Below are 23,313 nucleotides of genomic sequence, written 5' to 3'. Positions count from 1 at the left end.
CTCATGCAGTTGTCAGTGTGACAATAATGAAGATATTTTAATAATAACAATACTATAAGTCGCACCCCGGGCCAAACTTTGAAAAAAAAGTGTGACTTATAGTCCGGAAAATACGGTAGTAGAGGGAGCACCCATAGAAGTGTCCTCGCACAAACTCCTGGATGCGGCCTTTGCTGGTGGCGTGTAGGTTCTGGAACTCGTGGATGGCTGAGAACTTCTTGACGTTGAGTCCGTTGGGGGTCACCACGTCTGCACAGACACAGAGCAGACACACAGACGAACATACTTACTACTGCTACTTACTACTACTATAGCACTAGAGCCATCTGCTCTCTACAGCAAAGGCAACCAACAAAGGTCACACATGTCTCATATGTGGTGATGTACTGTTGCCTGGGATCCAGAATACATGCTTCCCCAATACTTCACACAGACATGAGTGTGAGAATCACTGAACTCTGTTTATCTGAGGTGAGAGAAATATAATTTCATATGTAATTGATGTGTGACCAATGAGCTCCTTCGTTTCACATGCATCACAAAAAAACAATCATTTGATTGGTTCTGGTTTGACATGCAATGAGGGTGTAGTGACCAGACTGCATAAATATATATATATATAGATACATATCAGTCTAGACTCGCAATCTGAAACTGCAGCTCATAGGGAGCAGCTCTCAGTCTCAGCGTGCCCCCTGTACCTGCTTGGCGGTGCAGCATGTGTCTGGCCTCTACAGCAGTGATCTGGGACACAGTGGTGAAGACGTGGGCACAGTGGACCGCAGCTCTCTCTAGACAGTAGCGGTGGTAGATCTGCCTCTCCCCAGCCTCTTTGTCGACATTAAACTGAAACATGCACACACACTGTTGGCTTCCATGCTTTGTGAGGACATTATATTGACTTCCATTAGTTTCCTGGAGACTGATCCTCCGAACCTTGACCATAGTCATTGCCTAACCTTAAAGGGGGTATTTTACTTCTATGGGGTATTAGCTAATAACACATACATATTTAGATCACCATGTTATCTTTCATTGTTTTGAAAATGCAATATCCAGGAATGAACCTACTGCACATCACATCAGGTTTGTCAAGTTGCTGTATAGAGTTTTGTATCATGTGTTTGTATATTTCTGGAGAATTGTCATGTGGGAGCATGGGTGACAGAGGCTTGTGGGCTAAGCATTGCACAGAATCTTATTGCTAACCGTATGAAGGGTTCGAATAAACATCTTAAAACCTCTTCAGGAATGTTATACCATGGTAGAAAGCTTAAAAAAGGACAACCTTAGTGCTTGGTTAAAGAGGATGTGCAATGAACACAACGTTGAATGACTTTGGGTCATGTTTATTGCTTCATAGCTCCAAGTCTTTTACTTTCTTTAATTTGTAAAACTGTAAAACAGACACAGAAAACATAATAGGTCTCTGCATGCAGGAGACAGACACATAAAAACGTGATTAACAAATGCTAGCACAGGTTAGCAGTGGCTAGCTACTCAAATAAACTGGTAATGACCATGAAAAACAATGTAAGGCCCACTAGCATAGCTAGTAGCAATTAGCATAGATAGAAGCAAATGCGATCAAATCAACATATGAATAAGGTCAAATGAAAATCACATTTGTACATTTGAGCAAATAAAATGACATAAAATCACAGACATATGCTCTCTTAAACTCTGACAAAGATATTTCAGCACTTTTTAACACAAACTGCAGCTCCGACACTGGCAGAAAGAACATGGCTGCTACATCTTTACAAAAGACAAAACGCAATCTGACATGCGCCCACTAGAGGGCAATGTTTCACCACCTGTCCTTAAAGAGACAGCACACTCCCTGTCTGGTATAATTATACCACTATTACACTTTGTCATGTTTTTGTGAACAAAACTACATCTGAAATTGGTCTCAAGTAAACCTTAGCAGTAAGTTGTCTAGAAACCTTTACTTCAACTTTACAAACTTCATTATCCAGACGAGGCAAAGTTTTCATTACAAGTGCGAGAGGCCAGTCCATCCTTTTGGCCTGTGAATCCTTAAGCAATAAAATATCTCCGACTTGCAGATTGTCCATTTTGGTGTTGCATTTCCTTCTTGGTTGTAGTGTTGATAGATGGTCCATTTTCCATCGTTTCCAGAATGCATCCGCTAGTCCTTGCACTCGGCCCGTTTGTTGGAGAGGTCATGCATGTCAAAATCTCCTGCTGAGGAGCAAGAGAGTCTGTTTTTTTGGGTCAACAGCATGGATGGGGTGAGAACTGCAGGAGATTCTAGGTCTGAAGATATTGGCACAGTGGTCTTGAGTTCATAATAGCAGTGACTTCTGCCATCAGAGTGGTAAGTATTTCATGTGTTAAAGATGACATGCTTGTTTTAAGTAGGAGAGCATCCAGAATATGCCTTGCAATGCCATTCACCCTCTCCAAGACACCACCCATATGCAAAGGGTGGGGAGGGTTAAAAGTCCATGTGCACTTGTTGTCCTTTAAGTACGTTTTTAGGTCAGGATTGTCCGAACTGAAGTTGAGCTCTCTGCATGCACCTATGAAGTTTGTTTCTCTATCTGATCTGAGCATTTTAACTGTCCCTCTTAGCACAGTGAAACTTCTGAGTGCATTGATAAAGCTTGCTGTAATCATGGATTTGATTACTTGAATATGCACTGCTCTGGAGCTGAGACAAGAAAAGATAAGAGCCCATCTTTTACTTTCAGCATAACTTCCTCTAGATTTGTGTGAGGTCACAGTCCATGGGCCAAAGGCGTCTAAACCTAAACCGCGTAAAAGGTGGTTCAGGGGTAAGTCTGTCTGAGGGTAACTGGGACATTTGCCTCTTAGCTTTTTGCATGTGACACATTTGTGTATGACATCAGACACAAGTCTATTTCCTTCAATTAGCCTTAATCCTGCTGATCTGATAGCACCTTCAGAAAAAATGGCACCCCTGGTGGGCGACTTGTTCGTGATAATGTCTTATTAACAGAATGGCGAAATGGCTGTTTGGAATGATGAGAGGGTGTTTTTCTTCAAAACACCGCTTTGTTTTGGAAGTTGCTTCTTTTCTGAGTGACATTGAAGCTCTTTTGCAAAACAGTCTTGTTGCACAGCTTTTATGATTGCTGTTGTCGCTTGTACATTGACACCTGTGTCACTTGTGTAGTGTTGTGGAGTTTTTTACATGTTTTTGCGTTTTTGATTAGACTAGAAACAGCTTGGACTGCAGACTTCCAAGTAGAAAATCTTTCAAATCTGTTAGCTCCGAGTTTGCATTTTGTGACGTTTGTACTCAATGTGATGACGAATTCTTTGGTCTGTGTCGGACTGCACCAACTCAAAAGGCAAGGCAAGTTTATTTGTATAGCACAATTCGTACACAAGGTAATTCAAAGTGCTTTACAGAATAAGAAAGACATTAAAATCACACAAATCAAAACATAAATAATCACAAATAAACATCATAAAATTAACATTAAAAGAGAAGAGTGCAGAATAAAAACCTTTCAGTCGTATGCACAGATAAACAGAACAGTTTTGAGCCTGGATTTAATCATTATCAAAGTAGAGGCCTGTCTCACATCTTCAGGAAGACTGTTCCAGGTTTTAGCTGCATAAAACTGAAACGCCGATTCCCCATGTTTAGTCCTGACTCTGGGCACCACCAGGAGGCCGGTCCCTGAAGTCCTCAGAGTGTGAGATGGTTCATATGGCACTAACATGTCAGAGATGTACTTTGGACCTAGGCCATGGAGAGACTTATACACAAGCAGAGCTGCTTTAAAGTCTATTCTGCTTTAAAGTCTATTCTAAAGCCACAGGAGCCAGTGCAGAGACCTGAGCACAGGACTTATGTGCTCGTACTTCCTGGTTCTAGTCAGGACCCGAGCAGCAGCGTTCTGGATGTACTGCAGCTGTGTTAAGGCTCGTTTGGAGAGGCCAGTGAGCAGGCCGTTACAGTAGTCTAACCTACTGGACACAAATGCATGGACAAGTCTCTCTAAGTCTGGCTTTGACAGTATACCTTTGATTTTTGACATGTTTTTAGATTGTAAACAGCTGCAGATGTTATTGATTTGATGTGGCTGTTAAAGTTCAAGTCTGAGTCCATTATTACCCCTAGATTTCAAGCCTGATTTGAAGGTTTTAGAGAGAGAGACTGGAGGTGACTGCTGACACTTTCTCTATGTTTCTGTGGGCCAAAGATGATGACTTCAAAGTTGTTTTGCATCCACACACTGATCTGTTGATGCAGTGAGTGAATCCACTGGTCCATATTCACCTGCTGCCAGTGAGACATAGATCTGAGTGTCATCTGCAGAGTTGTGGTAAGACACATTGTTGCTGTGTATTAACTGGCCTAACAGCAGCATGTAGAGATTGAACAACAGGGGTCCCAGGATTGACCCCTGGGGCACCCCACAGGACAGGGGCATTTTATCTGAGACACAATTTCCAATTTCAACAAAGTACTCCCTGTTTTCTAGATAAGACTTGAACCAGTTTAGTGCCGTACCAGAAATGCTCACCCAGTCCTCTAGTCTCTGTAAGAGAATCCCATGATCCACAGTGTCAAAGGCAGCACTCAGATCTAACAGGATCAACACTGAGACTTTGCCTGCATCAGTGTTCAGGCGGATGTCATTTGTCACCTTGATAAGAGCGGTCTCAGTGCTGTGGTGGGGTCTAAAACCTGATTGGAAGACATCGAAGGAGTTGTTCATTTGGAGAAAGTTAATAAACTGTTGGTAAACAACTTTTCAAGGACTTTGCCTAGAAACAGCAGATTTGACATTGGTCGGTAAGTGTTCAATATTGTGGCATCAAGACAGCAGTCTTGATGCCACAATATTGTATTGCACTTATCAAGCCTCTCCTTCTTTAGGAGAGGCTTGATAAGTGCAGTTTTCAAAGCTCTTGGGAATGTTCCACATTGAAGTGACATATTAACTACGTGAGTGAGTGGTGACAGCAAACTGTTGAGCACAAACTTTAGAAATTTAGTGGGTAACACATCGAGGCAGCATGTAGATGAACCCAGACTGGTGACCATCTCTTGGACAGTTTTGTCAGTTACAGGTGCAAAGTGAGTCAGCTCTAAGTGTCTAGGTGGTGCTGGGTTGTTATTTGCGTTGTGGAATTTATGGCATTTTTAATGCCCTGAACCTTGTCATTAAAGAACACTGCAAACTCATTGCACTTAGATGTGGAAATTAGTTCTAACGGCAGTGGAGCTGGGGGGTTTGTTAATCTGTTTTCTGTTGCAATAGGACACCAGAGTTCTTACTGCAACTTCCAATAATGTCAGAAAAATACCTTTGCCTTGTTCTACATAAACTGTGGTTGTACATGTGCATCTTTTCTCTGTAAATCTCATAATGAACCTGAAGTTTTGACTTGTGCCTTTCCCGCTCGACCCCCGCAGTCCTCTGGCTGCACATTCATTGAACAGCCATGTGTTCAGCTGAAGCAGCCGGGTAAATTTGTTCATCTTCCTTCTGTCTATGCTAGGAAGAGGTCCACTGATGAAAGTCTTAACCTCCGTTTTATCAAGCTCCTTGAATAATATAATGAAATTCTTTTTCAAGATTTCAGTCTCATTCATTCTGGTGTCAACTGCACCCACGTGCACAAGCAGCTGTTTAGCTCCTTGGTGTGTTGACAAAACTTTTAGCAGAAGTTTTGTGATCTCAGAGACAGTGTGACTGGGATAAGAGCAAGTTTGGATTCCTCTGTGAGTCACATCTCTGATAGTATCGTCTCCTAGCAGCAGCGTATCTCTGACCTTGACGTTTGGCACAGACCACATGTCTGCCGCCGCTCTTTTGCCAACTTCATTGCTCTTGTTTTGTGACTAAAATCCATTTTCTGTTTGTATATTAACATCAACATGAATCTGTGACAGTGGTCAAAATCTGTTTTTAAGCTGTATTTTGGTTGATGTAACTATATTAGAATTGTCTTTTATCACTTGTTACGTTGGCTTAGCACTGTCATCTTTACAAAGTTTTGGAAAAGACACCGTATCACTCAGGTTTAAGTTGAAAGTAGTAGTTTTTTCACTCTCTTCTCTGAAAGTAACTGTGGGTTGCTTACCACTGGAGGTCACAGAGAGCGTCTGGTGAAGTCCTTTTTCAGATTCTAAAACAAATATCCGTGCTTGTAGCTCATTAATTTGTTGTTGATAGTTTCAACATCATTTGCAGAAAGAAGTCCTTTGGTTTCTTCCCCCAGAAATGTCACTGGCTTGTCAGAAATGTAGTTAAAAAATGTAAAAATGGTTTAAAAGTCTTGGTTTACTTAAAAGAAAGTCATAACTAAACAAATCTTTCAGCACTGGAAGAGGTAAAATGATTAAAAAGTAAAAGAAGGAAGGAGAGGGAGCAAGCAAGGTTTGTGTCTGCACTCTTCAGAAGCAGGAACTTGCCTATGTTGGGTGGCTGTGGTGACGCTTTACCAGAAGTGCAAGTCCAGAAAGCCAGTTGGTGTATTTGAGAGCAGCGGCAGTAAATGGGTGGCTCCTGTAATCTGCAGGGTTTTTCTAAGTACTGATGAAAAGCCACTGGCATGGATCAGAGGACTTTCTGATTCTTGCAACCAATGTTCCCTCTAATTTTTCACGAGTCTGAGCAAACACACAAACTCCCTGAGTGGTCCCATGGACCACTGTGAGCAACATCAGACGTGCGCACTGTGGTCATGCTGCATCACATCCATCCAAGTTAAATGGTTTATTAAAAGAATCAAATTGCCGCATTTACATTTCTACTGTACATTTACATATCATATCAAAACACAATATATAATGTGTATTTGTATATAAAATATATTCAAAACAAGTGGTATGGGTCAAAATAAATATATATTTACAAACCACACACTTCAAAATGCAAACAAACACACACTGGAAACTAAAAACACACTGTACATGTGACAGTGTGACAGTCATTCTGTGACAGAGGTTGGAGGATCGAGTCCCACTCGGACCAACTTATGTCACTGTGTCCTTGGGCAAGACAATTCGCCCAAGTGGTGCGTGATGATTGGTGGTGGTCGGGGGACGCAGATTGGCATTAGCTAATGCTAATAATTACACATGATACACATTTGACCCACAATTAAGTCAATAGCAGAATAAACCACGCTTACCGATAAGGAACAGCATCCAGTCCATCAGCACATAAGATCCTCTACTCTTCAGCCCATCATGAGATCTTCACTCGGTTCCACGAATCGCTCCGGGTTCGAGATGCCTCTAGTTTAACTTGTACAAATATCCACAGTGTCCTCGGTCGCGTACTTCCTTTGTTTTGTCCGTTTCGTCCTGTTTAAAACACAAAACCGCTGCAAAACAGTGCGTAAATTACGCAATTATGCGCGGATCTTTGCCCGAGGGCGGGCCGTCGGAACGTTAAGGGGTTAAACACAGAATCATTAGCGAGTTTTCACTCCACGTCGGCCACATCGGCTAAAACTCTGATAGCGGCCCATGAGGACGCCTGTCAATGACGTTGATGAGCTGCACAAATCCGTATGTGAATCACATAATTGTCTGGAGCAGCTCGTCCCCGGTCACACTCACTGACTCACATTGAAAAATAGCGCAGAATGAATTGTTGTGTGTTTATTTTATTTTCAACTCCGGTTCGATTTTTTTGTGCGTGGCACAACGTTCAAGGCATGGGATAGTGTGCACTGGGCGAGGAGCCAGCTTGGATTTACCCATAATGAAGCCTACATGAGAGTCACCGAAATTAGACACAGTTTGCATATAAGCTACTGCAGCGATGGCAGTGTTTGACGCATCTGAAAAGACGCACAGTTCTCTGTATTGTGTTTCTGTAGACACCAAAACAGGGATGTATGGTCCAGGGATTTGTAACTGTTCCTTGATCGGAGTCTCTTCACATTTTACATTGTTCTTGTTTATCAGCTGGGAACTCGGTGTCCCACTCATATTGCTCAGTTGTTCTGGCATTATGCTTCTTCCTCCTAGAGTAACTGGTGCAGCGAATCCTAGGGGGTCAAACACAATGTTAACTGTAGACAATATACCTCTTTTTATACAGGTTTTTCTTCTTGAGATACACAGAATGTTAAACAGTCTGACTCTAAGTTCCATGAGAGACCTAGACTTCTTTGTAGGTGAAATGGATCAGCACTTAGATTAAAATCTTTGAATCCTGTCTGAAGGGGGAAACACTTGCATGACATCATTATTGTTAGTTTGTGTAGCCTGATGTTGGACTCAGCTAGCATTTCCTGTGATGTTTGCAGGATTTCAACAGCCGATTCTCAGTGGAAAATGATGCAAGCCCATCAACATAGAAGGTTTAAACCTTAAACCACAAAAAGAGCAAGACTTCAAGGTGTTTCTCACAGTAAACACAGAACAATTGGTTCTTTGCGTAAGTGGGTGAGGACTCCCAGCAGAGTGCTCTTCATGTCAGGTCTGCTAAGAAGCATGTCATTTAGTGAAACACATTCATATTTGGAGTTGGAGTCAAAAACTACTCTTATTTGGTCCAACGTTTGTGGGTGATACACATCAAACATGGGTAGATACCAACTCTCCATGTCAATAAAATGTTTCTTCATTGTGGGTTTTGTGTTCAGTGTGTAGTGATTCAAGTCTTTTCAGGGCCTGAGGTTTGTTATTTGGGAGGCAGCACCATAGTGATCTGAAGGGCAATGGGGCAACCCAAGTGTTGGTACTGTCTTTGTACACGTTTGTCTAATGCAGGGGTCACCAACATGTTGCCCGTGGGCACCAGGTCGCCTTCAAGGATTAAATGAGTTGCCCGCAGGTTGGTTCTAAAAATAGCACAAATCACTCATAGTTGTTGTGTACCTATGATGAAAATTACAGGCCTCTGATCTTTTTTAAGTGGGAGAACTTGCATAATTGGTGGCCGGCTAAATACTTTTTTAATAATAATAATAATAATAATAATACATTTTATTTGAAATCACCTTTCAGGACACTCAAGGACACTGTACAAGACAAAGTTAAAAACACATATTTACAGATAAAACAGAGATACAAAACTGGATGAAGATGAGAGTGACTGATTATGTGGTGTAAGATTGTGTGAACAGTGGGTTTTGAGTCTGGATTTGAAAAGTGGAAGAGAGTCAATGTTGCGGAGGTCAGGAGGGAGAGAGTTCCAGAGCTGGGGAGCAGTGCAGCTGAAGGCTCTGCCCCCCATGGTGATGAGACGGGCAGAGGGGACAGAGAGCTGGAGAGAGGAAGAGGAGCGGAGGGAGCGAGAGGGAATGGAGATGTGGAGGAGGTCAGAGATGTAAGGTGGGGCCAGGTTATGGAGAGCTTTGAAGGTGGTGAGGAGGATTTTGAAGTGGATTCTCTGTTTTATGGGAAGCCAGTGTAGTTCTTGGAGGATGGGGGTGATGTGGTGGGAAGATGGGGTCCTGGTGATGATACGGGTTGTGGAGTTTTGGAGAAGCTGCAGTTTCTGGAGGGATGTGTTGGGGAGACCATAGAGGAGGGAGTTACAGTAGTCAATCCAGGAGGTGACAAGACTGTGAACAAGTATGGCAGAGGTGTGAGGAGTGAGAGAGGGTTGGAGATGAGAGATATTGCGGAGGTGAAAGTTGCAGAGCGGGTGATGTTATCGATGTGGGAGTGGAAAGAAAGTGTTCTGTCGAGGATGACACCCAGACTCTTGACCTGAGGGGAAGGAAGGACAGTGGACTCATGGATGGAGATGGAGAAGCTGTTGGATTTGGAGATAGTAGAGGGGGCGCCTACTAGGAGGACTTCGGTTTTAGAAATGTTAAGTTGGAGGAAGTTGGAGGAGAACCAGGAATGAATTTCCTGTAAACAGAGGGTAAGAGAGGTTGGAGGGAGAGATGAGGAAGGTTTGGTGGAGATGTAGAGCTGGGTGTCATCCGCGTAACAGTGAAAGTGAATATTGTGTTTACGAAACAGAAGACCAAGGGGGAGAATATAGATGATGAAGAGAAGGGGACCTAGGACAGAGCCTTGGTGGAAAACCAGCAGAGACAGGGAGAGTGTTGGATTTGTAGGATTTGAGATGAATTGACTACGATCAGAGAGATATGAGGTGAAGTCTGTGAATGAGAATGTTGTGGGAGATGGTGTCAAAGGCAGCTGTTAAATCAAGGAGGATGAGAATAGAGAGTAAACTGGAGTCAGAGGCTAGAAGGAGGTCATTGGTGATTCTCAGAAGTGCTGTTTCTGTGCTATGGAGTGGGCGGAAACTGGATTGAAACTGTTCATAGATGTTGTTAGTGGCAAGATGGGTGTGGAGTTGAAAAGCGACAGTTTTTTCAAGAATTTTGGAGATGAAGGGCAGGTTGGAAATAGGACGACGGTTATTGAAATTATTAGGATCTAGACCAGGTTTTTTCAGAATAGGGGTAACAGAAGCAGTTTTGAGAGATGAAGGAACCGAACCAGTAATCAGGGAGGAATGAATGATGTTAGTAATGAAGGGGGCAAGAGAAGAGAGACAGGATTTAACAAGAGCTGTAGGAATAGGGTCAAGTTGGGAGGTAGAGGGTTTGGAGTTAAGAATGAACTCAGAGACAGCTAGAACAGAGGGAAGAGAAAAGCTTGAAAATGTTGTTGAAAAGCGGGGAGAGAAGGTGTCCACTCCAGAAACTGCAGCTCCACTTATCAGGTGTCGATGGATGGTTGTGATCTTGGAGACAAAAAATGACATTAGTGAGTTACAGAAATTAGAGGAAAACAGGTGATTGGGGAGAGAGTCAGGAGGTTTTGTTATGTTGGAGAGAAGTGAGGAAAGGGTCCTAGAGTTGTGTTTGTTGGAGTGAATGAGGCCGTAGTAGTTGGCAGTGGAAACTGAGTCTTTGTAGTGTTGAATGTGGTTATTGTACATGTCCAAGTGTATTGTAAGTCCAGTTTTGTTTTTAAGTCATTCCAGTTGTCGTCCTTTGGCTTTGAGTTGTCGTAGAGTGGGAGTGAACCAGGGTGCAGAGCGGGAGAAGGAGACTGATCTTGTTTTGAGGGGAGCGTGAGTGTCCAGAAGTGTATGTAGGTTGTTGTTGTAGTGAGAAATCAGGTCATCAGGTGGAGTGTTCGGATCTGTACTGGGGAAGTTATTAATGTCAGAAGAAAAAGTATTGATGTTAATGTCCTTTATCTTATGGAATGATATGGTGCGGGGGAGGAGGAGTTTGGATAGAGTGAGTTTGAGACTGAAGGTGATGAGCATATGGCCAGTGAATGGGAGTGTGTGAGGTGTGCAGTCAGTGGGAATGAAACCAGAGCAACATACTAAGTCCAGAATGTGACCTTTGCAGTGAGTGGGAAAGTGAATGTATTGTTGTAAACCAAGGCTATCTAAACAGGATAGGAGAAGTCTTTAGCATGAGAATTATTACAATTTTCCTGGTGAAAATTAAAGTCGCCAAGAATGACAGTATTGTGAGACAATGAAGAGAGATGAGTGAGGAGATGAGAGAAGTCATTCAGAAAATCCTTGCTGTATTTAGGTGGGCGATAAACAGTGGCAACAACGGTGGGGGCAGGTCCAGGGAGAAGTGAAGTGGTGTACTCAAAGGAGGAGGAGGCAGGGGCAGACACGGGCAGGACTTTCCAGGTCTCGCGGTGAATCATCGCGAGGCCACCACCCCGGCCACATGCGCAGGTCTCACAGCTGTAAACAAAACCTGCCGGAGTTGCCTTCTTGAGAGCGGCGAAGTCACTGGGCTGCTGCCACGTTTCCGTGAGGCACAGAAAGTCAAGCTTTCGGAGATCCTGAACCAGATGCCCCTTGCCGCTAAGTGAGCGAATGTTGAGTAGACCAAAGTTGACTGAGGTGGAGTCGGTGGAGCAGACAGGAGCCGGAGCGGAGTGGGGAGGAGTGGAGAGCACACCGTGATTGGCGTGACGCGCCGCACAATACGTCAGTGATTGTCACGTGGCTCAATAGTATTGGACTTTTCAGCAGGATCTTTAACAACAGGATCTTTGGTAGGCATCTCTTCAGGTAAGTTTGCAGGTAAGTCATTAAGGTAAGTCATTCTGGGCCTTTGGACAGGTGAGTTCTTTTCAGGTTGCAGGTCCTCATCACTGTCTTTGAAAAAGGCACATGGCAGGAGGAGGTCTCGGTGCAGTGTCTCCATTGGTCCATTGCCACTGTCTGGCTTCACCTTATAGACATGAAGATCTCCTGCTCTGTGGACCACAACATAAACCTCTTGCTCCTATTTGTCGGATAGCTTCTATTTCCCACCTAGGTAGACATTTCTGATGAGCACACGATTTCCTGGTACCAAGGCTGATGGGATTACTCGACTGTCAAAATGGGCTTTGTTCTGATTGGCAGATTTCGGAGAGTTCTTGGCAGTAATTTTGAAGCTTTCTTGAAGTCTTGACTTCAGAGCTTGAATATACTGAGAGTGGTTCTTGTTCTGAGGTTCACTCAGTGGCAGCCCAAATGCAAAGCTGACAGGTAAATGAGGGGTTCTTCTAAACATAAGTTCATAGGTAGTAAATCCCGTAACCTTGTTTCTGGTGCAATTATAGGCATGAACCAGCAGCTTGACATGTTCCTTCCACCTTTCTGTTTTGGCTCCAGTGTACCCAACATTGACAACAATGTCTGATTGAAATGTTCCACCGGATTTCTTCTTGGATGGTACGGACTTGTACGGCTCTTCTGAATACCAGCAACCTCACAAAGTTCCTTGATTAACTTTGATTCAAAATCCCGTCCCTGATCTGTGTGTATCACTCCAGAATGCCATAATAGATGACAAAGTTTTCTGATAATGTTTTTGCTACAGTTTGTGTGGTTTGATTGGCATAGTAATGGCAGTGGTGAATTTGGTGAAATGATCTTCCAGGACAACAAGTTGATATGAAAGATCCTCATTATCTTGTCTACTCCGGTACAGTCTCCCATCCACAAGCTCCAACTTTGACCATTCTCTGAGAATGAAAGGAAGTTCTGGGAGCTCTTCTCTTGCAGTTGGCGGGATCTTCCTCCCCGTCTCAAGTTGGTGGATGAGCTCTCGAATGCAGGAATCTGAGTGCTGTTTTTCTTTGATGTCGAGAGTAGGGATGAGCGGCAGCTCGTGGAGATCTTCAGAGCTATAACGGTCAAGTAGAACATCAATGTTGATGGATAGGACTCGATGAGGATGAGGCCAATCTGCCTTTGGTCCTTGGGTGGTGAGGCTTGGAGCAGGTGACATTGGCAGATGGCGTTCACAATTTTCTTCAAGATGGCAACAGAGTCCACAGTATGCTGGGAGATGAACTGGTGAATGAGTTTGTCGTCTTGTGGGGCTTTTTTACTGTAGCACAGATGAGGGCGTTGTGAGAGAGTGTCAGCATTGATACAGCTCGGGACAGAAATTCCACATTATGTCTTGGGTATTGGCTCTCGCTCTGTGATAACCCACAGCTGGCATAGGCTATGAACCTTCCCTTCTTGTTCCTGGTAGAATGCAGCTCCTAGACCAGTCACGCTCGCATCGCTGTGGAGGATGTACAGATGAGAGGAGTCTGCAAACCTGAAAACTGGAGCGGTGGCGAGTTCCTTGAAAAAGCAGACTGACAACTGGGACTCCATCGCTCAACAAATGGCTGATTTGGATTGTGGGTAGATGTCATTTGTTGTCCAAGCTGGAGCATACCCCCAAGTTAGGATATTGAGTGGCTTGGCTATGATGGCGTAGTCTTTGATGAAGCGGCTGTAATATCCCACAAAGCCCAGAAAAGAACGTAATTGCCTAAGTGTTGTGGGGATTGGACAGGTTTTTATTGTTTCAATCTTTTCTGAGCCTGTTTCCACACCTTGTCCCAACACAACGTGTCACAAATAGCGGTCGGATGTCTGGAAGAATTGACACTTCTCAGACGACAGCTTCAGCCATTATCGATGCAGTCGGTCCAGGCCTCCTGGACCAACTGAGGATTGAGGTCACCTTGGGGCATCCTGTTAAACTCCCAAAATCCGAGGGGAGTAACAAAGGCGGTCTTGGGTTTATCTTCCTCGGACATCTCAATCTCGTAATATCCGGATTTCTGATCAAGAACTGAGAACCATTTCGAACCAGATAGGGCTGAAAACGATTCTTCACGGTTGCGTAAAGCATACGCATCCTTTATGGTCTGGAGGTTTTTATTTTATTTTGTTATTACATTTTGTTACATAATTAAAAAGAGACAAGATAACAGGAAAAGACAAACAGATTATGAAAAACAAGTGCATGTTGTGGAGTCAGCCTTGAGACCTCTCAGTTTAGACTTAAAAACATTCAAGGAAATCAACTCTGTCAAGTTCCAGTCTTTCTGCACCATGTTCCATGCATAAGGTGCAGAGTGGACAAAAGCCTTTTTCCCGTTCAGTGCGAGCAAATGGAACAGAGAGCAACACATGATCAACAAAGAGAACAAGAATGAGCTCTTCTCTGTGACAGTAAGGAACAAATGTAGGTTGGCAGTAGTCCAAGCATTGCCTTATGTACCAATGACTCCTCCTTCAAATGGCCAGGGCAGGCTCGAGAATCCAACTCACAGTGATGTGTCATTGCTTTACACTTAGTAATGAACCTTAGAGAAGCATGATAAACAGTGTCAACCATTCAAAGACATTGAGCTGAAGCATTCATATAAAACAGATCTCCATAATCCAACACAGAGAGGAAAGTCGCAGCTACAAGTCGCTTCTTTACTTCAAATGAAAAACACAGCTTGTTTCGAAAATAAAAACCCAATTTTAGTCTCAGTTTCTTGACACGTGTGGTTTGAAAGTGAGGAAGTCATCAATCAATACACCAAGGTATTTATACTCATGAACCACCTCTATGTTGTGTCCTTCAAGGTTGGACACTGTGGGGATTGTATGAGACATCTTCTTACAATTAGAAAACAACATAAGCTTGGTTTTATCAGCATTGAGAAATAATTTTAGTTGAAGTATAGATTGCTGGACAGCAGCAAAGGCTTTTCAAAGATTCAATGGCCTGATCAAGAGTTGATCCACAGCAGTAAATAAATGTGTCATCAGCATAAAAATGTATACTCGCATCACATACATTTAGTCCCAAATTATTGATATAAATAATGAATAAGAGGGGACCTAATACAGAACCCTGTGGCACACCCTTCTGGTCATTAGCCAGTTCAGAACATAGACCTTAATATTTAACAGATGCACTGTTCATGGAAATGATACACTTTGAAAATGCCTCATGTTCTAATGTTGATGATTTGTTGAACTCTGTAACTTCGAGTGTTTTGAATGTTCTGGACACCATTGACCCAATGAAGGTTAAAATGGTTAAAGATAAGCAGAAAGCGCCATGGAGGAATGATGACTCGGTCAGGACACAGAAAAGGGAGTGCCGGAGGGCCAAGCGGGAATGACGCAAGTCAAAGCTCCAGGTTCATTATGAGATTTACAGAGAAAAGATGCACATGTACAACCACAGTTTATGTAGAACAAGGCAAAGGTATTTTTTTGACATTATTGGAAGTTGTAGTAACAACTCTCGTGTCCTGTTTGCAACGGTAAACAGATTAAAAAAACCCCCAGCTCCACTGCCGTTAGAACTAATTTCCACATCTAAGTGCAATGAGTTTGCAGTGTTCTTTAATGACAAGGTTCAGGGCATTAAATATGCCATAAATTCCACAACGCAAATAACACCTCAGCAGCCACCTAGACACTTAGAGCTGACTCACATTACACCTGTAACTGACAAAACTGTCCAAGAGATTGTCACCAGTCTGAGTTCATCTACATGCTGCCTCGTGTTACCCACTAAATTTCTAAAGTCTGTGCTCAACAGTTTGCTGTCACCACTCACTCTCATAGTTAATATGTCACTTCAATCTGGAACATTCCCAAGTGCTTTGAAAACTGCGGTTATCAAGCCTCTCCTAAAGAAGAGCAGTCTTGATGCCACAATATTGAACAATTATCGACCGATTTCAAATCTGCCGTTTTTAGGCAAAGTCCTCGAAAAAGTTGTTTACCAACAACTTATTAACTTCCTTGAAATGAACAACTCCTTTGATATTTTCCAATCAAGTTTTAGACCCACCACAGCACTGAGACTGCTCTTATCAAGGTGACAAATGACATCCACCTGAACACTGATGCAGGCAAAGTCTCAGTGTTGATCCTGTTAGATCTGAGTGCTGCCTTTGACACTGTGGATCATAGGATCCTCTTACAGAGACTAGAGGACTGGGTGGGCATCTCTGGTACTGCACTAAACTGGTTCAAGTCCTTGAAAACAGGGAGTACTTTGTTGAAATTGGAAATTGTGTCTCAGATAAAATGTCCCTAACCTGTGGGGTGCCCCAGGGGTCAATCCTGGGACCCCTGTTGTTCAATCTCTACATGCTGCCGTTAGGCCAGTTAATACACAGCAATAATGTGTCTTACCACAACTCTGCAGATGACACTCAGATCTATGTCTCACTGGCAGCAGGTGAATATGGACCAGTGGATTCACTCACTGCATCAACAGATCAGTGTGTGGATGCAAAACAACTTTGAAGTCATCATCTTTGGCCCACAGAAACATAGAGAAAGTGTCAGCAGTCACCTCCAGTCTCTCTCTCTAAAACCTTCAAATCAGGCTTGAAATCTAGGGGTAATAATGGACTCAGACTTGAACTTTAACAGCCACATCAAATCAATAACATCTGCAGCATTTTACCATCTAAAAACATGTCAAAAATCAAATGCATACTGTCAAAACCAGACTTGGAGAGACTTATCCTGCATTTGTCTCCAGTAGGTTAAACTACTGTAACGTCCTGCTCACTGGCCTCTCCAAACGAGCCTTAACACAGCTGCAGTACATCCAGAACGCTGCTGCTCTGGTCTGACTAGAACCAGGAAGTACGAGCACATAAGTCCTGTGCTCAGGTCTCTGGCTCCTGTGGCTCAAAGAATAGACTTTAAAGCAGCTCTGCTTGTGTATAAGTCTCTCCATGGCCTAGGTCCAAAGTATGTCTCCAACATGTTGGTGCCATATGAACCATCTCGCAATTTGAGGACTTCAGGGACCGGCCTCCTGCTGGTGCCCAGAGTCAGGACTAAACATGGGGAATCAGCATTTAAGTTTTCTGCAGCTAAAACCTGGAACAATCTTCCTGAAGATGTGAGACAGGCCTCTACTTTGACAATGTTTAAATCCAGGCTCAAAACGGTTCTGTTCAGCTGTGCATACGACTGAAAGGTTTTTATTCTGCACTCTTCTCCTTTAATGGTAATTTTATGATGACAAAAGAAACATGGACTGATGGACTTTTATTAGACATAGTAAAGTGAGAGGAAAGTATTTGAGAAGTGACAGGAAAGTTTTTTGTAAAGTAATGGGAAAGTTAAACTGAGCAAGACAATGTTTAAAGAGTGCAAGAGAGAGTTTTTAAAGGGGCAAACGAGTGGGTGAGAGAGTTGCAGATTGGGTGATTATTTATGTTTGGATTTGTGTGATTTTAATGTCTTTCTTATTCTGTAAAGCAATTTGAATTACCTTGTGTACGAATTGCGCTATACAAATAAACTTGCCTTGCCTTGCCTTTACTCTTACAACGATTTGTCCATTTGACAGATTTAACTTCTTTGTTTGCTAATTCTCCATAAATATACAAAAACATGAAGCAAAACTGTAAACAGCAACTTAACAAACCTAATGCGATGTGCAGTACTTTCAATAGTGGGATGCATACTGAACGTGTCGGGATGCTACTGAAAGTGGAGCTAGCAAATCAAGGGGGTCTCAGAGCGTCAAAAACAAATACAGCATATTCAAAACAATAAAAGGTAACATGGTAATCTAAATATGTTATGTGTTAGCAATAAGATGATGTAAATTCCGTTACATAATGTGAGTATGTAATAATGTGATTGTAAATATGCATTGTTGATCTAGAGAGCAAATTTAAACCTAATCAAATCCAGATAAATATTCTCAGCTTTGGTTATTGTCACTCACGTGTACTCAGTGTAATAATAAAAGATGTGTGTATTGTTGTGTTTTCGGAGTGGTTAGTGGTTTGTCCTGCTCCTGAATCTTAAGGCTTATTGATATGATTCCATCAATAAGAGGGGGCTGTCTGTAAGTCATCCATCTGACATGTGACCTTTACCTCCGCACTGGCCTTTCCCACCCAAGCCCAGCAGCCAATTATACTCACCTGCACCACATCATAACCTCTAACTGCGCTTTGCTTCCTCTGCAGCTCGCGTCATCAGAAATCTGTTCAGAAGTTTGTCTGACCAGGATACCACTTTAGCCAAACAATTTCAAGGTCCTATATTAAGCAGAACTGACTCTTGTGAGCTTTAAGCCATATTAGAACATTGTTATCTAATCAAAAGCATACCTTGTTTGTTTTTTTTCATTCAAGATGTACTTTTAAATATAACAGCTATTTTTAGCCTCAGTTGAACTGGTTTATGCTACAATACACTACAGTGACCTTAAATTTTGTTCAGCTGAGATTGCCACAGAAAGTCTCCAATATCTTCTGGTGAACCAACAACTGAAGATGTTTCAACCAGACTAAAAACAATAGCTGTAGCTTAGTTAGGCCAATCCAGGGCTGAAATTACCCAAATTGTTCTTCCTGTATTACCACTTAATGACATCACAGAGTGGAACAGTGTGTTTCTGATTTGAGCAAAGAACACAACCTAAATATGCAGGATTTGTGTGTTAAACAAATGAAACAATGAAACAAAGACAACTTCAAGTAAGTATTTGATGAGGAAACAACATTAAAGCATAAATCAGAAAATAGCATAATATGGGTCCTTTAATGATTGGCTGTAGGTGCTGGGGTTTAGATAGTGACGATTCAGATCCGAGAGAGTGATTTTAAGAGAAAAGTACATTTTGCATAATACTTTAGTAAAAAGTAAATACCTTGTGCAGGTTGTTGTAGAAGTCGGCGTTGCCTGCACACAGGTAGCGTCCCAGCAGAGTGGCATGTGTGGTGAAGACTGTGGCCACGTGGACCCTCCGGGAGCGACACAGGATCAGCCCGGGGCCCGCCTGCCACTCATGGAAGTGTGCGATCACATTAGGCCTGTCCCCAAGCTCGTCTGTCAGCTACACAAACACACACGCACACAGTTAGACTGAATGAGCCATGTTTGATTGTTATGTACAAAAGCAGCTTCACGCAGATGGATTATTTTTTGACTCAGTAGGGGTGGTAGTCTACTGCTATTGTCTCAGATGCCCTGGAGCTGAAATGTGGCTGCCAATCTGTTCCAACTGCCTCTCCAACACCAGTCACACAACACAAAAGCAGTATGATTTGGCCAGCTTGGATTCAAACATTCATGTTTTTAAGCACAGTAAACTAAGTCACAAATCTGCGTTTGCGTTTCTGGTGAAAAAGATCACAGTTAAATCTCTTCCCAAATTCATTCAGCCTTAGGATACAACTGTACACCAGCAGAGACTGACCTCTTTAAAGAACCAGGCGATGAGTGCTCCCAGGATGAGGGCGTCATTGGCTTCTCGGTCATGGAAGGGCAGCCCGATGTGACAACTCTGCCACAGGTCGCCCTTCCAGAGATCCAGGTTCCAGGCCGCTGAGCCGATGTCGAACAGGATCACGTACGGACTACCCTCTATTAGCCAGCGACCGCAGTGCACCTGGGCATGGCCATTTAGAGAAGAAATATCAAATACAAACCAAACCAATGTAAATGTATGTGAATTCGTGTCAGGTGTGAGTATTCATCACATTGTGGAGACACTACATACAAACCTTTAGCTTTGTGGGGATCAGAAATCAGGTCTTTGTGATGTTATTCCTTCTATAATAGGATCAAACTCCACGAAATAAAAGTCATTCCGATGTCCTCACAAAGCATTATAGCCATGTGTATGTGCATGAAGGGGTGTGTGCGGGTATTTATCACATTGTAGGTGCTAAAATCTGTACCCCACGTCAATCAGCTCATTATGATGAAAATTGTTTATTTATTTATTTATAGCGGACAGTGCATGTTGACCAACAGTAATTATTCAAACGCATTGGTTTAAAGTTCAGATTTGGGTTAAAATAGATTAAAGTTAGGTTTTAACTTAAGGTTAGCCAAAGTCAAGTGATGATATGGTTGAGGTTAGTCTCCAGGAAATGAATGTAAGTAAACATAGTCAACATAATGTCCTCAAGAAGCATGGAAACTGAACATCATCTGTCACCATGGCATGTATGTATGTGTGTCTGAAGGAAACATTTTTAATCTATAAAATAAGACTATTAGCAAAAAGGATGACTCTTAAAGAGCACTTAATATGGAAAATTGACTTTTTTGAGCTTTTAACCATGCCTCATCAAACATGTACCATTCACACTCATTTGATCAATCTTTTGCACTAAATCCACTCCTCCAGAGCTGTCACAAAACACGGTGATGTTGTAGATAGAAACTCTGAACAGTTTTAAACTTCATAATCACCAGGCTCGTTCCTTCCCGCTGTCAAATCGCGTTCATTACTACTGTGTGCTTGTATTTACATGCCAGCGAGTGGGTAATTCCGTGTGCTGCCAGTAGATGGAGCGCTACACCAGATGTCAGTATGGGGAGCACCCAAAATGGAAGATCTGGTTTGCTATGTGGTAATTATTTTAAGTTCTAAAACATGAAATGCATAAACACAAGTATTAGGTATTAATTGCTTACACATAACATATTTAGACAACCATGTTACCTTTTATTGTTTTGAAAATGCTATGTTAGCTGAAAAAAACACATTTACATGTTTTATAAGTTTCCATTGCGGTTTTGATGTTCTGAGTTCCCCCTCCCTTTATTCCCCATGCTAAGTCATTCCCCCTTCACAGCTCTATCACAACCCTATTAGCATGCTTTCCACTACTGAAACTGCTGCACATCACATCAGGATTGTCAAGTTGCTGTTTTGTGTTTTTTATATAATTATGGAGTATTGTTGCGTGGGAGCATGGGTGATGCAGGCTTGTGAGCTGAGCAGTGAACAGAATCTTACAACTAACTCTAAGGAGGATGCGAGTAGGGCCTAGGAGAAACCGCTGAAATACTCAAACATGCATGGATGAAATATAAAACCTCTTCAGGCACGTTTTTGATGAGGGAAAGAGGTTATAACATGGTAAAAACCTCAAAAAAGTAATACAACAATTGCATATGTGATCTTTAGGTGTCTGTATGCCTGTATTGTTAATGATAACATTTGACTATAGTGCTGTGAGTGTGACCTTGCAGCCGCTGCTGGTGAGTGCGTCCAGGGCCTTCCTGACCGCCGGGTGTGGGGGTTCACAGACCTCCACCTGAGTCTGGAAATTGTGTTCAAAATAAGGGCCTATCATGTAGTAGTTGTCTCCCCATTCGTCTACGGTGATCTTGGCTTTGGTCTGGATGACAGTGTAGATGCCTCCCACTGCAGACACAGGACACAGGGCTGATGGACACACAGCAGAACCTCCTGTACCTATACCTCTACTCATCTCTACTGCTTCCATCAGATACACTGAAGATGGGCTTCCACTAAAGAGTTCAGGGCCCAAAACAATGCTATGTTTTGGGACTTATCTCTATCACCTGTATTTCTCTGGGAAGTGCCACACATTTTGAAACAACTGAACAAAACCAATCTGATGCTAATAGGACAGCCATAGGATACAAGCCACTAAAAGAAGTATGGACACTAAGAGTTGGTATAGCTGTCTGGTATATTCACACGCGAAGGGTTAGCATTCTGCATTTCAAACCTCTGCCCAATCAGGAGAAGGTTTGCTTGGAACCAGACTCATAGCGACTGAAGGTCACTCAGAGGTCATGTGGTAAGGTCCAAATATGAGCTATGCATATGAGGTGACATAGAAAACTGCTTCAATCCTGCCCACAGCTTGAATGGTGCTACTATTATAACATTGTAACACCTTATAAACATAGGCATATTTGTCTGCATTTCACTGTGAGTAAAGTCTCATTCATTGAGCACTGCAGTCACTTAATATTTAACTGTGGAATGAATGGACTTGAACTCTCTACACTATATCAATATTGACTCAGTGTTACACAAAACATATGAGCACAGTGGAGTGTGGGGCTCCTGAGGGCTGCTGCATGACTGCTCTCACATGTCACAGCATGTCTACTTGTGAGGGGTGGAGGGTTAGTGACCAGACTTAACCATGCACAAGAGAGTCTCCTGGGTAACAGTGGCTTAGTGAGTAGAACCTAAAGTTGGCGATTTGATCCCAGCTCCAACTAATACATAATGTAATGCTTTTGGTCCAGACAACTCACGCTACTTGCATGTGTATAATAATAATAATAATAATAATAATAATTATTATTATTATTATTATTATTATTATTATTATTATTATTATTATTATTATTATTATTATTATTATTATTATTATTATTATCAACAACAGTAATGCACAAGTCTTATATATATTTATCACTTTACAACTTTACAGGTTTTTTTTGCATTATTCATTCACTTTACACACAGTGGAGGGACACTACTATTGTAGCCACAGCTGCCTTGGGACAGATTGACAAAATTGAGGTTGCCAATCTTCACAATCGGCCTCGCCAATCACCAACAACACTGACATATACGCACTACAAATAGGCAATGAGGGTGAAGTGCCATGCCTAAGGAAACAACGACTGGAATTCCAGAGCGTGTTCACCCCAGTGTAGCAATAGAGCAATGCAGCTATTGAGTGACAAGTACTAGCTTACCACAACCAAGCATGGCCAGTAGGTATGGTATAAAACACATGCATTATATTAACAATACTACCTTTATTGGTGACCTCCCAGGACACTTCAAACAGAAGGAGGCCGTCCACAGGCAGCTCATCCTCATCCCACTGGGGCAGCACCCCGCTCAGGGAGGTCATGGACAGGGACCGCGACAGAGGCATCTCTAAGCAGGGGCCCTCGCAGAACCAGAGGCAAGTAAGGAAAGACAACTCAAACTCAGGAGACACAAAGGACAGTCAGAGGACACAGGGGCCCGTAAGGACAGACAGGGGTCAGCAAGGAAATACAGGGGCCAGCAGCAGACACAGGTCCTTCTCTCTTTGTAAGCAGTGTCTGTCTGCGTAGAGTCTGGAGTTTGGAGAGTTCAGGGGGATTATGCAATGTTTGCGAGCTAAGGCTCAGCCCCTCACATCGACCATCTCTGTGGCATGACATGCCACAAAGCATTATGGGAAAGGGATGTGTGTTTAAAGACTGATTGGAATTAGGTATCATCCATTCAAAGTACATTTGAGCATACTTGAGCGTATAAAAGGTCTAAGACAAT

General features: G+C 42.6%; 1 protein-coding gene across 1 annotated transcript in view; it reads right to left on the bottom strand.

Annotated features, from left to right (window-relative positions):
• The window catches only part of gys2 (glycogen synthase 2), a 60,205-nt gene extending 37,100 nt beyond the window's left edge, over positions 1-23,105 (bottom strand). Inside the window, exons 1-6 of the mRNA XM_033989997.2 lie at positions 22,804-23,105; positions 21,239-21,420; positions 19,456-19,647; positions 18,907-19,092; positions 702-846; positions 132-249 (exon numbers count right to left, since the gene is read on the bottom strand). Coding sequence (XP_033845888.1) covers positions 132-249; positions 702-846; positions 18,907-19,092; positions 19,456-19,647; positions 21,239-21,420; positions 22,804-22,927 — 947 coding nt within the window. The 5' untranslated portion in view covers positions 22,928-23,105. The remainder of the gene's footprint in view (positions 1-131; positions 250-701; positions 847-18,906; positions 19,093-19,455; positions 19,648-21,238; positions 21,421-22,803) is intronic.
• Between the last annotated feature and the right edge of the window lie 208 nt (positions 23,106-23,313).

This window comes from Periophthalmus magnuspinnatus, chromosome 23 (assembly GCF_009829125.3).
Source record: "Periophthalmus magnuspinnatus isolate fPerMag1 chromosome 23, fPerMag1.2.pri, whole genome shotgun sequence".
NCBI lineage: Eukaryota > Metazoa > Chordata > Actinopteri > Gobiiformes > Gobiidae > Periophthalmus > Periophthalmus magnuspinnatus.
The sequence above is the reverse complement of the archived record's forward strand: the minus strand, read 5'-3'. Positions and strand labels throughout refer to the sequence as shown.